This window comes from Mycteria americana, chromosome 15 (genome assembly GCF_035582795.1).
Source record: "Mycteria americana isolate JAX WOST 10 ecotype Jacksonville Zoo and Gardens chromosome 15, USCA_MyAme_1.0, whole genome shotgun sequence".
NCBI lineage: Eukaryota > Metazoa > Chordata > Aves > Ciconiiformes > Ciconiidae > Mycteria > Mycteria americana.
Genome location: NC_134379.1, coordinates 12384614 through 12400440, shown reverse-complemented (window position 1 = coordinate 12400440; position 15827 = coordinate 12384614). Strand labels below are relative to the sequence as shown.

The 15827-nt window shown below is 43.5% G+C and overlaps 1 protein-coding gene across 4 annotated transcripts in view; it reads left to right on the top strand.

Annotated features, from left to right (window-relative positions):
• Positions 1-15827, top strand: part of LOC142417353 (S-adenosyl-L-methionine-dependent tRNA 4-demethylwyosine synthase TYW1-like) — a 108181-nt gene that overhangs the window by 33183 nt on the left and 59171 nt on the right. For all 4 annotated transcript variants that reach the window (XM_075517948.1, XM_075517950.1, XM_075517951.1 and 1 more), the window contains exons 9-10: positions 571-689; positions 11834-11943. In XM_075517948.1, coding sequence (XP_075374063.1) covers positions 571-689; positions 11834-11943 — 229 coding nt within the window. The remainder of the gene's footprint in view (positions 1-570; positions 690-11833; positions 11944-15827) is intronic.

Below are 15827 nucleotides of genomic sequence, written 5' to 3'. Positions count from 1 at the left end.
CATTCGTTATAAGGTCAGGGTATTTATTTAATGTAGTGCTAGAAGAAATATTCTACTAGACAAATGAAAAGAATTGAGTGTTCAGTAGCGCAGCCTTGAAATTGATCCTTGTTACTCTTTAGTGGGCTTTTACAATAATATTTCTTGCAGCTTAAGTGGCTTCACCTGCTGTCTTTTGTTGGCTGATTCAGTTAAAAGTTTCAGTAAAGCACATTGTTATGCTGTGGTGTTGCAAGTGAGAAGTTATTGATTATGTTAAAGTTTCTCTCCTCTAAAACAGTTGTAAATTTGACATCATAAATGCCTTGTTTCTGTAAGGATGTATATAAACAATCAGACTGTATACTGATCTGTGTGCTATGAATTTTTCTGCATCTGTCATTATTCAGACTTGCTCCGCAGCTGTGACCTTGCTTGCAATGTCTGTCACAGGTGACTTTGAACACCAAAGTTACTAGTGACTGGAAACTGCAAACTGCAAATATGATTTCAAACCTTTGCACTCAGTTTCGTTACAGATGGTGTGTTTTAACTTCCTTGGTATTTGTATGTGTCTTTCTCTGCTGTTAGTCGATGCTTCGAGGCAGAGGAGGCTGCTACAAACACACGTTTTATGGAATTGAGAGCCACCGCTGCATGGAGGCCACGCCGAGCCTGGCTTGTGCAAACAAATGCGTCTTTTGCTGGAGGTAAAATACTGATGCAGTTTTTTTACTTTGGGCCGGGGGCTCTGTTCCACTCTGTCCCTCTCCTGTTCCTCAGACCTAGAGTAGTGTTACTTGTGTGCCCTTTACACTTGGAAACTGGGGGAGGAAGGGTTTCAAAGGGAGCAGTGTTGCTCCCCCTTCCTACCTGTACTCCTCCCCTTCTGAGAGCTGTGGAGCCCATGGGTCAGGGATGGTATGGGGTGAGCTGGGTAGGTGGGCTCCACAGCTCAGAGGCTGAAGAGGACCTGAGGGTCCCCAGTGCCACCTCCCCTGGAACTGTCTCCTGTGCAGCCAGGTCTTGGGCCCCAGCAAGTTGAGACTAGCCAGGGACCCGTGGAAGGAGGAATGGGGGAGGCAGGAGACGGACACCTCTCCATCTACTGCCCTGCAGTTCCCACTACTGTCTGCTCCAGGCACTTCATAGAGGTTTGGTTCCCTCTGGAGATCACTGCCTGAGATGCCCCGTGGCTCCTGGTGCTCTGGAGAACATGGGCTGGCTCATGTTGTGCAAAGCCACCGAGGTTCTAAGCAATGGGAGTATCTTTGTTTTGAAATTGGACCATTTTTCTTATTTAAAGTACCTTCACCCCCACCAGTTCAATTGCATTCTCAGTGAGTGAAAAGTGATGAGTTAGTAACTGTTGCCTTCCTAAAACAGTAGCTAATAAATGACTTTCCATTTTAGTCAGTAAAGTGACTCCTTTTCTCAGAGCAATTACTTTGTTGTTAATTCTCTAAAGGAAATGAGCTTTGCCTGGATCTGAACTGTGAGCTGCTCTAGCACTGCTTACTCACTGAAATGCTTGGATTTCCGAGGGAGGTTTTTGCTAGGCTGGGGGAGTGCAGGATGGGATCGGTGAGAGAGAGACTGAGAGGCTCAGCAGAAATAAAAGCAGTGATGTGAAAGTGTACTGAGTGGGAGGACATGGAGGTTATTCTTTGAGCTCTTTTGTCTCCTACCTTGCTAGCTAATTCAAACCATGGGGGCTGCACTTCCTTTGGTATTTATGCCTACCCCAGGGGGCTGTCTGTCAATAACACCCATTCCATCCCTAAGCCTGGGTGTCCAGCATCCCATATTTCCATACAAACCCAGCCAAATTCCTCTGAGTACCATTTTCTGTCTTTCATAGTCTTCAAGTTTTAATAGTGCAAATATTTCATGAGAATATTTAAATGACAGCATCAATGCGAAAAAACTGCTATAATTTTGGAGGTACTTTGAAGTTGTCTCCCGTGTTAGTGTTAAGTATAAGTGTTAGACTCTGGTCATCCTGTTAAGTTTGCATTTGGGAGTCTATACCAAAATGTTAATTGGTGCTCTTGATGGGCTTTCATCATATCCTGGCTTGAAAGGACACAGCAAATGGCATATTTAATGTGCAAGTTTTGCTGCTTTTCTACAGAGCAATCTAATGACTGGGAAGAAAATGTACTGCTCATTCCTTTTTTCCAATATATTAGCTAGCAATGGTGCATTTAATTCTGCAGTGGTGACTGTACTGGTAGGAATAAGATCGCCATGCATATTATACCTCTGTCCCTACACAGAAGGTACATAAACACCAAATGGAAAGCAATATCATCACCAGAATGAGGTATTTTGTTCCCAGTATTGCACTGCAGACCATTTAACACTGTTCCCCTTCAAAATGACCCAACTCTGGTATTTCTTAGCAGCAGCCTGTGTCTGGAGCATGGGACTGAATTGGGGAAGTCAAACAAGTGTAAGCTGAAAAGTGCAGTAATTGGGATAAATTGCCATGTGTGATACCTTCCATGTGCCTCTAATTCATCGTCCTATAGCTGTCACTTCTAAGAGGAATCCTGGAAACAGTAGTCCTAATGATAATGAATGCTAGAATGCTTATTTTACTAATGGTAACAACCTGAATGCAAGGAAACAGCTTTCCAGGGGACTGTGCTGAAAAATATTCTCATTTATTTACCTTCTGCGGGTGAAACATTGTTGTGGTTTAGCTTCGGTCGGCAACTAAGCCCCCTCCAGCTGCTCGCTTACCCTCCCTCCCCGGTGGGATTCTGGAGAGAATTGGAAAAGCAAAAGTGAGAAAACTCTTGGGTTGAGATAAAAGCAGCTTAATAATTGAGAAAAAGAAAAAAAAAAATTGTAATGACAAGGAAAACAACAAAAGAGAGAGAGAGGAACAAAACCCAGGAAAAAAACCCCAAGTGATGCAACCACTCACCGCCACTCATAGACTGTCTTGTCCCCGAGCAGTGATTGCTGCCCCCTCAAGCTCCCCCCCCCCCGGTTTCTATACTGTGCATGACACCATATGGTATGGAATGCCCTTTGGGCAGTTTGGCTGTGCCCCCTCCCAGGTTCTTGTGCGCCTGGCAGAGCATGGGAAGCTGAAAAGTCCTTGACCAGTGTAAGCACTGCTTAGCAACAACTTAAACCATCAGTGTGTTATCAATATTATTCTCATACTAAATCCAAAACACAGCACTATACCAGCTACTAGGAAGAAAATTAACTCTATCCCAGCCGAAACCAGGACAAATGTGTTGCAGTTGTTAGACTTTTCCATGTGGACTGCAGCTGTCTGTCTTCTCTTCAGACCTCTACTGAGGTGGAAGACTTAAGGCTCAGTTTGAGACTCATGCCAAGGTTCACTTTATGTACACCTTAAGTTTGACATAAAGCAGAAATGAAAGAGGCTTTCTTTGCTTTGGTTGCTTTTTCAGACCCTGCGCTTGGGCTGCTACAGCCTTCGTGTGGCTGTGAGCTGTTCCAGGTCAGGTTAATTTGGTGTAGGAAGAGGAGACTTCTGTGCTCACTCTCCTCCCTACTGGTTGCATGTCAGCACAGTTCACAGACCCTGCAGCCAGGACTATCTATATATTTTATTATTATTATTTTAAACCCACCGTGCCTTGCAGATTCTTAATCCTGTGAGATTAAATGTAAAATCGCAGGCATGGGTGGCTGGGTAGGATAAGCATGTTACCTTCTTATTAGCAGTTACCATCTATGCTGTTGGAGACAAACGAAGTGATTAGTTTTGATCTACTGTTGGCAAAATGTTTTTAATACAGGTTTTGTGCCTTGCTGGTCTTGTGCAGCTCTGCACACTAAGTTGCAGATAAGACCGCTGTGATTCTTTTTTTCTTGATCTCTTCTTTCAGGATTTTGACATTTGTAGAGTCTGCCAATGTTTCCGACTGCATAACCACCGCAGCTCTCCCAGGATCGCTGAGGAAAAGGCCAAGGAGCCTGTTTGTTTTCTGTTCCTCACTTTGGCAAGAAATGCTGTAGTTCAGCCACTTTCCCTGGGAATTGGATGTCATCATAGTTGGCTGGTTGTGACTGACACATTTTGGCCCCGAACCAGGAATCATGGGTGGAGCCAGCATCCAAACACCCTCAAAAGTTAGGGTTTTTTTATAAAAGATGTAGCTTGACTCTGCACTGGAGACCTTCCTTCTCCTCCTTGTCCCTGGAAGCAGTAAGTCTCTGGTAGATATCAAGCCTGCCAGTGCCCCCTTACTGGTGTGACTGCTGGCTCATGCTTCCCTGCCTCTCCCCTTCAGAGAGCTGGCTGAGAGTTTGGTGATGCAGGTTTATAACGTGGCAGCTTCTTTGGAGGGCAGGAGAAGCAGAGTGTTCGTTTGTACGGTGTTCCCCCCGCAAGGCAGCAATCATCCTGTGTTGAACTCCTGAGGCTGTTGCATCAAGGGTGGGGGGGGGGGGGGGGAGAGAAACACCTTAATTACTGCAACATCCCTAAGTCATAATTCTCCCTACAAAAATAGTCTGTCACTATCCATTATTGCTCTCAGCGGGTCTCGCTGTGTTTGTAGTGTCTCTTTAGCTTAATTGTCTAAATGGAATTGTGCAAGTGACCAAATCTTTTAATCAATTAGAGCAAGTGTGGGAACTGAGGCTTTCTGACACTGTGTATTGCGGCACAATCACCAGGCAAACCTGATTTGATTATGTTTTCTGGTGGAGTGTCTAAAGCCCAATCAATTATTGTGGAGAGATGGAACAGCTAAATAAGATTTAAATTAATAGGGTTTATTATTTTTGCATCTGAGGAGGAGACAAACCAGACAGAGTAAAATATCCTGTAAAGAAATTGGTTCATATTTCTTCTTCTGTAACTTTATGATGTTTATACCTGTACTTGAAGGTTTCAGCTTTAACTTGTACAGTAGACAACAGCTGAAGTTCTGTTCAGGCAATCTAAATAAGTGTGTGGCCAAAAGCCAGTGATCACAGTAAGCCCTGCAAAATGAAGAGATTAAATACCTCTCCTATGGGACGTTATTAATAAGGTCTTTAAAAAATTAAGAAGAAACTGAAAACATAGATTAAAACAAAAGCTTCTTCCAGTAGCTTGACTCCAGAGGCTAAATTCTTCAGGGAAATGTGAAATACTATGATATCAAAGGAGCTGACACTGCAGGTTTGTAAAACTTAGAACCTGAGCCTGAAAGCTCAGAGAGTCTCTCTGCATCTCCAGCCTCCTGTCCTTGTTCTGCTAAGCTAATACTCTCTTCTTCCAGTGTTTCAACTTGGTTATTTTTTGTTTACAGAATTAATATATTGTGACCCAATATATAATATCTGTTTTCTTTGTGAAATATTTGATTCTTCACTGGTTTGTTGTCCTTTGGGCCTGTCTGTCTTCCAGGAGCTCTTGAAGTAGCCACATAAATGGGGTGGGGGACAGGGCATCATAGAATATAGGTAGTTTGTGCCCCTGACAGTGGTAAAAAAAAAAAAAAGTCTTGGTGCCTCTATGTGCTGCTTTGCCAGCACTGTAATACTCTGAGGCATTTCTGGGAGAAAATGTTAATGTGATACATCAGGTGAGGTGGGAGCAGACCCTGGTGACTGTCTCAGCTGGGTGCCATTGGCACTTGGCTAGGGTGCTGGCAATGCTGTTGGTGCTTGATGTTTGCGCAGGATGGGGTTGCATCAGCTGCTCAGTACTGTGCAAAAGGGTGCACTGCTCAGGGTGGCTCTCGGTATTAGTTAGACGCTGTTTTGCCAAATCAGGCAAAGGGGTAAGGTCACTGTAAATGCAGTTAGTCCCCAAAGTAGTATCTGCTGTGTGAGGATTCCCAGCTTACACTCTGCAGTGGGCAGTATTTTCATTCCTGTTATGCAAAAGGGTTATGATAGGAAGAAAAAGTACCCTGCCAGCAACTTAATGGGATTGAAATGTATGCTTTTCATCTTATAGCAGTGCACATATTCCTGGTCTTGGACTTGTTGAAGGCTTTTGTAGCTGTCATTATTAGCTTACATATTTATGGCATCAGTAGTGAATATAAGCAGATTATTGGCTATGAAATGCTCACATGTGTTTTAATAGTGGCTGCAGATGGTTGGTGACTTGGTACCCAGTTACAGTAATCAGTAATGTGATGGAGTGGTCGTGGGCTTTGAAAGCAACCTTATACATCCTGACATGCAAGCTAGTTTTGAAATAACCTTTGAGACTGCTGAGCATGGTTCGCTGGGAAAGGAATGAAAAACGTTGACACAAGCACAGGGCAGACTTCTGGAAGGTGCTCAGCATTGCCTGCCTTTCTAAAAACTGCTCCTCAAAGTGAGCATTTTAGAGTTGGGATGTAGTTTTTCAGTATGGGGCATCTTCCATCCTTAAGATTTTGGAAGTGTGAGTTAGAAAAGAATCATAGAATCATTTAGGTTGGAAAGGACCTTTAAGATTGAGTCCAACTGTAAACCCAACACTGCCAAGTCGACCACTAAACCATGTCCCTAAGCACCGCATCTACACATCTTTTAAATACTTCCAGGGATGGTGACTCCACCACTTCCCTGGGCAGCCTGTTCCAATGGTTGATAACCCTTTTGGTGAAGAATATCCTAATATCCAATCTAAACCTCCCCTGGCACAACTTGAGGCCATTTCCTCTCGTCCTATCACTTGTTACCTGGGAGAAGAGACCGACCCCACCTCTCTACAGCCTCCTTTCAGGGAGTTGTAGAGAGCGATGAGGTCTCCCCTCAGCCTCCTTTTCTCCAGGCTGAACAACCCCAGTTCCCTCAGCCGCTCCCCATCAGCCTTGTGCTCCAGACCCTTCCCCAGCTTCGTTGCCCTTCTGTGGACACGCTCCAGCCCCTCAATGTCTCCCTTGTAGTGAGGGGCCCAAAACCGAACACAGTATTCGAGGTGTGGCCTCACCAGTGCTGAGTGCCAGTGCCAGTACCAGAAATGGATTCTTCTAAAAATCTTCTGAAGTTCAGTCCTCTCTCAGTTCAGAGGAGCTGGCAAAACCAACGTGGTCTAAAGTCCTCACTATTGGTACTATCATGAGTTGCTGCCAGGTGTTGTAATATGACCAAGTAATCTCACAAGGAGAAGACTAGATTTATTTTGATTGAGCAGCTGATTTGAAAAACCTTAAGAAGTTAGTGAGGGTTCAGCTGCAATGCACTCCTAGTGAAAATGTAGAAGTTATGGGTTGAGTTATTTTGTTTAATCTAAAATTCATCAATTCATTCTGGGCTTTTTCACCTGTTTCTGAAAAAAAATTTTTATTTATGTTGATTTTAAAACATGAGAAAAGCCCAAATTTTCTTTTGAAGATACTGAATATTTTGTCATTTTAAATGAGTTTTCTTTGGATGTTCAGATATACAAACATTTGACTTCAGCTTTATTTCCCCAATTTTTTCTTCTCTAAAATTGTTTAAATTTATCAGCATTTGGGAATAATTCCATGCCTTTTAAAAAGCTTTTTTCTCTTCCCGAATTTATTAATAATAAATGATTATTTTTCTCATTCCTACAGCTAACAAAAGATTGCTCAGAGCAACATGAGAAATAATTTTCTGTTATTTAACAGGAAATTTCTATAGAAACATTGTGTTCCTCAGACAGCAGTCTAGATAGGGATTTTTAAATTGTTGTTCTTATCAAAACTTCTCTTTTTCTTTTTAAAGTGAGTGCCATCTGATTTGTAGAAAGTAAATCTGAGAGTTGAAGTCTTTACTTTAACCCTGCCACATTTGACTGCAGAATGCCTATGTAATACCACAAATATGGTGATCTTTTTAATTGCATGTTGTCCTCCCTGAGTTTGCATGCTCAGCCAGGTTGGTTCCACCTCAGATGTGGTGAGCCTGCCTCCTGAGCCATCATTCAACTCTTGGGAGCTGCTGAATAGGACCAGTCCAGGACAGAACCCTGCAGATCCCTTTTGGGATAGATCTAGTGTCCTACTGAACCAGTGGTAACTAATCCTTGTTTCAAGTTTTCCACCCTGATTTGTTCTCTTTTACAAAACAGTGCTACTTACAGAGCGTTTCTTTGGGCAGATTGTGAGAATACTGGGTAAGATGGTGTCAAAAGCTCAACAACTTCTCCTTTCACTTTGCCTACAAGGACCAGTGATGGTCTTGGCATGAAATGTTCTCAGCAGGTTCATGTTGGCTGTTACCTATCTCAGTGCTGTGCTCTAGGGCTCAAACACTTATTTAATCCAGTGTGTCCTGAGGAACTGAAAGTTAAGAGGGTCTGGTATAGAAATCTTTGGCTCCTGCTAAAGTGGGCATTGCATTTGCACTCTTCTGGTGTGTTTTAAATCACTTTTATATGCTCCTCACAAGCTTTAAGCTTATTGCTAGTGCCTCTGATGCTGTCAGCCAATTCATCCAACATGCTCTGGGGTGAGTTTAACCATCCTAGTGAAAACATTTCATTTAGATTAAATATCTGTAACCTGTCCTCTTCCTCGTCCAATCTGGGTTCTTCCCATTGCTGTCAGGAGAAAGTAGAAGAAAAGGTACAAACAGGTTTCTTGTCAGCAGAGAGAAACATTAAATGTTGTTTGCTTGTGCATTGGATAAGCTTTTTCCTTGGTCTTCCTCTTACTCCTCACATCATTATAGGAAAGTCTTCCTTGTTAGCTCTTTTGTATGTCCTTTGCTAGTTGTATCTGACTTTTTTGCCTTGACCTTTTTGATTATGACCCTGTGTTCTTGTGCTCTTCCTTTTATTTTCAGCTGGAGGATCTCAAGGTTGCAGAAGAGCCTGTGATTCTGCCAGACTGGTTTGTTGCTACTCTTCATATCTTTGCTTTTTATTGCTGCAGTTTGCACTTCTGCCTTAATAGGGTTTAAAAAACTGCCAGTTCTCCTGAACTCCTTTGCCCTTAAACTCTTCTCCTCTGGGATCTCACCTGCCAGTTCTCAGGGTTCACTGAAGTCTGCTTTCTTGAACTCTGTTGTTTTTCTTCTGTTCTTTCCCTCCCATCCCTTCCTGGGACCCATGTGCTCTGTCCTTTCATGATCACTGCCACCAGTGTTTCTTCACCTTCAGTTCCCCACCAGGTATCAATACCAATCAGTTGATCACTGAAGTAAATGATACTTTATACCTGTGCTGCATTTTCCCTCAAAGTTTCTTGAAAGACTTCATAATACTCAGCATTGCTCACAGAAGAGAGTGACTATTTTAAAGCTGATTTATTGAAATAATTTAAGCAAAAGCTGATTTATTGAAATAATACACAAGTGACTGGGGAGGGGGATGCACTGCCCCACTGAAGAATACACCTCCACAGAGGTCTGACTGACTGCCAGGGACACTTTGGTAATGCTGGCAAATAATACTGGTAGATCACAGGTCTGATGATAATGCAAATAAGGCTGGATTGGAGGCAGTCTTGTTAGCCAGGGGAGAGCAGGAGTGAGCTGGGAGCTCCCCATCGTGTTTCATGCAGTCTTGCATTGCTCCATGGTGGTGGGGTGCTGTGGGCAGTGATGGCTTGTCTCTGAAGTATCAAATCAAACCTGTTTTGCACCTGGAATCTCTAATAAAATAAGGGTTTTCTGGTGTGTGTGGTTTTGGGTGAGACTTTTTTTGCTTGTGTTGTTTTGGAAAGGGAAGGAATACCATGCACAATTACCTGTTCAAGACTTGAGTAGCTGGTGAGGCAGATGATTGGGGGGGGGGGGTGTCACAGAGCCTGCAGGGGAATAGGAAGGTGACAGTGAACTTCTGTCTGTGCCAGGGACTGTGAAACAATCTCATCAGCCACAAGACATTGCTTTTTTTCGCCCCCCATTAGAAGAGAAACTGATTTTTGCCAAATAAGCTGCTTTGTAGACATGACCTGGTATGTTTATTAAACAGTTAGAATATGTTAAAAATTCAAGGACTGTTAGACACTAATAGTTAATAGCTGTCCAGCATGCATCAAGAGCCCATTGATTTTCTGCCAACTTGCCCTATTAAATATACAAGGTACAAGTTATGTGGTTAAACATGTAAGAGTTTTAAAATGCCTTTTATAGTTGGCATTCAGAAAACTTTCCATGTTGGCAGACATAAAAAAAGGGGAAATTCAAAAAGCAAAGCTGTTTTAGCTTAAAGGATCTTTGAGATGGTAAAGTAGTTTGAGAGCAGCATTTGAATCTTTGCTCTTGAAGTGGATGAAGAAATGTTTGGGCCAAAGGGCTGTTTTTATTGGTGCCAGGTCTAGAATTTGTGTGGTTTAGCACTGTCAGTGTGCAGCTGTGGGTCTTTCTCACTTGGAGAAGTCAGTGGGAGTCTTTTGATTGTCTTCAGTGAACACTGGACCAGCCACTTCATTCTGAGAAAGTGCTTCCCTCTGTCTTTTCTTCTTTAGTTAAATGCTGGGCATCATGTCCTAATGCCCGTGTGACTGGAAGGCTGAATACGGCAGGTAACCTCACAGTCGTCTGTGGCTGACTTCTGGGGATGATGGAGAGTGGTGGAGGAAACGGATCAGCTGGTCAGAAAACAGAGTTTCAGGAGTGTATATGTTGCTTGATCTTGTTTTCTTGTCCAGGGCTATGTTAATCTAATAGTGCTATTTTGAAAGACACTGCAAAATACGCTACTCCGCTATTAATTGTTCTGTGAGCTGCAGTAGAATTGGTAGGGGAAAAGTGGAGGAACTGTTGTAGCATATTTTGGAAAAAAGCAGGAGAAGATGGAGAGAGAACAAGGAGGTGAAAGCACAGAAATTCATTGATTTTCTTAGGATGATACTTAAGGGCTGAATTATCCCTGTTTGATACTAGTCTAAGTGCAGCAAGGTTAGTGGGAAATTCCTCTCACCAGGGAGAGGTCTGTGCCCCTGTACAGGCGCTCTGGGTTGTGTTTGTCCAAGTGCGAGCATGATGGGTACCACACCAGTTGCTTGTAATATTTCCTTTGCTGGTCAGGATGCATTTTTTTGCAGATGACTTTTACAATGGCTTTGACATCCTGTCATGCTAATGAAATAGGGAATGGGGAGAAACTCCATATATCTTCCAGGTGCTTGGCTGGATTTGCTTGGGTAGGCTTTTTCCGTTTTTGAAGAAAACAAAATATGGGTACAGTGGTCCTTTCCGGGTAGGCAAGGCGGGCTTCCTAACCCATTGTGACACAAGCTGTCCCTCAGATGGAAGATCAGTGTTTTTTATCCTGCAATCTGCTTGGCTCAGATAAATTAACATTTTATTTTTTGCATTTGGATTTCAGTAACACAGTAGCTAGCAGATCTCAGAAGTGATGAGAAGCCCCTATTGAGTAAATCTGGGAGATTAAGCAGATCTACCAGCAATGCATCTCTGGTGTACTGCAGACTTCCTAATCTCTTCATATAGTTTGAAGTCATCTGCCCTCATCTGTCTTGTTACTAGAGCATTACACAAAGATTGGGTCAGAATCCTGTCCTTCTCAGGGTGGCAGTTGGTACCTTGGCAATGGAACTAAAAATGGCTTAGGGCCTTGCTTTTCTAGTGCTTTGTGCAGCTGTGGTCAGAAGAGGAGGTAGAACCAGTTTTCCTTTCTTTACAGAGGTCTTTCTGGCTGCAGAGCATCATTTTAGCTTAGAAACCTTTTACGTGTGGTTCAAAATAGGTATGTTAATTTAATATAAACTGCAAGGTCCGTTCTTCCTTCTGGGGAGACCAGAGCCTGGAAGGAGAGGGGTATGAGACTGGTGTTTGTTCAAAGATGACATCCGGAAGTTGTGTCAGAGGGTATTGCTGAGAATTTCTTGTGGCTTTTAGTATTATTAAACAATGCCAAAGTCCCCAGGGTGACAGATGGGTTCTTCCATGTGGGTTTCAACTGACAGTGAATAACTGTCTCTCTTTCCTTCAGACATCATACAAATCCAGTGGGCACAGAGTGGCGATGGAAGATGGACCAACCTGAAATTATCTTGCAGGAGGCTATTGAGAACCATCAGAATATGATCAAGCAGTTCAAAGGTAACTTCTCCCACTTCTTCCCTGTTAATGATGCTTTTGGAAGATAACCAGCAGTAGCATATTCAAAGCATAGATGAAAATGTTCTGGTCATCTCTGATATGCTGGGAAGGAGGCATGAGATTTATAATATCAGAAAGATGGGTAAGTGAGAAGAAACTTTTGTGGCACACTTACTGTTTTCTGAGGTGTTCTGCCTTGTTTTTGATGTTAGAACGTGAGTCAGCCATTGGGTATCTACTGCTGCCTTGAGGGAGTAGAGTGGAGTTGCCTGATAGGAAATACACTGCCCAGCCTTAATCCCCTGGGAGCTTTTGTGTTAGCTCTGAAACTTCTGGACTGCATTTTCCTCATTAATGAGTGAGCAGTAGCATTCAGGGTATTATTATTTTCAGGAATTATTTAGTACATCTGTTTGTGACTGAAGCTGCAGTTATACAGCACCTCTGAAAAGGACTGTATTTTGCTTCCCATAGGAACTCCTTGTGAGTTTGTTATTTATTCATTATATATCTATATATATAGATGGTTGGGGCTTTTTTGTTTTTTTCCCAAATGTGATAAACTTGGTTACTCTGCCAAAGTCAGCTTTGTGTGCTGGGAGGGCTGGCCAGCTTGGCAGGACAGGTCTAGGACTCTGCTCTTCCTAAACTGACAGCAGAGGCTGTGCAAGCAGCAGGAGTGGAATGAAGCATCCATAAAATGTGCAAGATGAGCCTTAGTCTTGGCTGTCATTTTGGGAACCCGTTTGTTTATGTTGGCTGTGCACAGAGAGAACCCAATGGATTAAAAATGTGACAGGCAAAAAAACCTTCTGTCAGCAGAGCAGAGTAGCTCTGTCTCGTTCACTGGAGTTATATAATAGGCGGAAAAATAACTCGAGTTAGGGCCTCATGAGCTTTGTTTTCATCAAGTGGCTGGTTTGAATCGTCTTACACTCTCAGACCAGCAGCTCCAGGCAAGCCAGTTCCCTAGGAGCTCCTGGGCTGAACTAGATAGGGAGCAGCCAGAATAACCAGACCTGGCTGGACTCTGCCTGTTGCACACATGCAGTCTCGTGGACTGGATCACAGCTCTATAGCTTGTCCAGGGGAAAGCAGTGAAGGTGCTGTGGTGGGATAGGGAAAAATGGTGTTAATTTGATAGGGGAAGCTTTCCTTGGGGAAGAGGTAGCGAGATGAGAGGAGTCAGTGTGGGAGGTAGTTGGTCTCAGTAGTGCATCTTCCTTCAGACTCAGCAAAGCACAGCTGTCAGTGCTTGAGGCAGGGCAGTCTACAAGGAAGTGCAGGTCTCATTCCCTAGCCTCAGTGTTTCCTTTTGCACTGTAGCCATGTGGACAGTGTGGGGAGAGTGCTGAGTTAAGGCGGGATGCCTGCAGTAGTGCTGCCTGACTGGCTGGGCCAGAGCTACTGCAACGTTTCGTGGCTGCCTGTTAACTCAGCTGGTGGGATGCAGTGCCAGCACAGCAGGAATTTGGGCACACGTGGTTTGCATGAGTGAAGAGCATGTAGGATGTCAAATTTTGCCTGGAAGGCTATAACAACCATAGAAGACTGTTACAGCTATAAACGAGTATTCATGTTTAATGCTCAAGGCACTGAGCACTTTTCAAACTCTGTTCTTTTATTGAGTCTATTCTGGATAGCCAGGCTCTTAGATGAGTTGAAGTGTGGCAGGGCATGCTGAAAGGGTTGTGATCAATAGATCGAGGTCAGTTTGGCTGATAACAAGCAGGGTACTGCAGGGGTTGATCTAGGAACCTGTGGTGTACAACATCTCCATCAATAGATGATGGGGATGATGATACTAAATACACCCTCAGCAACTTTGTAGGCAATACTAATTTAGGGAGGGTGGCAGGCACACTCAATGGCACAGCTTTACTTCAGTGGAACCTTGAGAAACATGATTATTGGGCCAATAGATGCATGTGGAGTTCAGCAAGAAGTGGAAGGTTCTGTATGAGAGTGTTATAACCCCATGTTGGTCCATGCTAGGAGACCCACCTGCCATGGTAGAACAAGGAACAACAGACTTGGGGTTCTGTTTGAGAGGTTCAAGTTAGACATCAAAATAAGCTTGTTCAGCCAAGGTGATGCCTGGAGAGGTGGGGGACCCTCCAGCTTTGGAGGCTTTCAAGTCTTTTAAGTAAAGCCATTATCACCCTGGTCCTAGTCCAGTGGCAATTGTGCTCTGTGAGCAGGAGGCTGGACTAGAGACCTGCAGGAGCCGCTCCTAACCAGTAGTTCTGTGATTTTTATTACGATTGTTAAAAATGAAAGTCTTCAACAATAACAACCTCCCTCCTTTTTATGAGGCAGGACTTGACTCAAAATAGTCATTTATGTTTGATTAGGAAGAAGCCACATGTTGTTTAAAGTGATGACTAGATTTGCACGCAGTTCTGATGGAGTATTGAGGGTATACTTGTGAAGGCAGGAATTGCCCTTGAGCTGTGCAGTACTAGTGTGGCGTGATAGAAGTGTTGCCCCTGTATGGCAGAAATGCATGTTGCTTGCACTAAAGAATGGTGAAAAGCAGAAGTTATCTTGCAGATGTTTGAAAGCCCTACCTTCTTCTGAAAGCTGAGTCCAGGAATCTGTTTAAACCCAACTTTAGACTAAGCAATAACCCTCTCCTTCCCTTACTACCCCATGGTGTCTTCCCAAAAAGGGTTGGGGAGAGGGTAAGATTATAGATGGACTTGGCAGCATCTGAAAATATTCTCAAAGTGTCTAAAGGCCTGTAAGGACAGCCCAATTCTCTCTTTTTATAGCTTATTTTTCATTAAACAAATTTGTAAATATTCCCTGAAAATTGCACGTGCATCCTCAGCACAGTTACCCTTGACCTGGAACTGTGAAAAGGAGAAAGACCAAAAAAAGAAAAGGCTCTGGACTAGAACCATGCTGCAAAGTGGAAAAAGAAAAGATGTGTTACTTTCTCGGAGTGATAGATGGCAACATGCTTCTTGTCTTGGGAGCCTAAAAGCAAAAGGTTTATTAAGGAGAAGAAAAATCAGTAAGAAAAGCCCAGTAGCTCACTGTTACGTTTTTGTGAATTTTACATTGTCGCTTCCCTGAGGTGCACGTGAAAATATTGTTAGAGTAGAATCAGTGAAAGCAAAATTGAGTTGAAACAGTGCAGTAAGCTGAAGCCAGGGAGAGTTAAAAGATGTGCAGTGTCTTGCAGGACAAAAGTCCCCTGGGTGTGCCATGCCAGAGCTGTACTCTGTCCAGGTTGGAAGTGCCTCAGGCAGAAAACTTGACTGTCTACTTCCAGCAAACTTAGCAGCACTCTGCAAATAGTAGGTTGGATTTTATTATGACTGATTTTAGCAGAAAAACCCACCATAACCCCACAAACCACCCCAAGGCTTGAGCAGTGAGATGGACTACATTGCTTTGTTGAAGAGGGCAGACAGGTTGCAGCTGGAGTCTGCAGGGCTGGCTGGGCAGCCACAGGGACTCCAGAGGAGTTTCCAGCGGGGTGCTGCGCGTGTCTGCCGAGATATTTGAATGCTGACCCCCAACATAGAGCAGACCAGACTATTTGGGCTACTGGAGAAGAAAAGCATGGGGAAAATGTCTTAGCTAGACAGCCCTCAAGGCTCTTGAGTGTCTGGTAATGCTGGTCAGATAATACCCAAAGCTATTTGAACAAACTGGTGCACTTTCTAGTACCAGTATGACAGCTTTTCATTCAGGTACATGCATACAGATATCTCGGTGCACCAAAGGAAATGGTGAGCTTATCTGATGCTTTATTAATTCCACGCATTGTAGTAAAAATGAGGTCATCTTTGGAGGAACAGAAGAATTCTTGGGGACCCTCTATCCTATAGGATAGGATCCTAGAGGGTAGCCCTCTGTCCTGTAAGACTCCC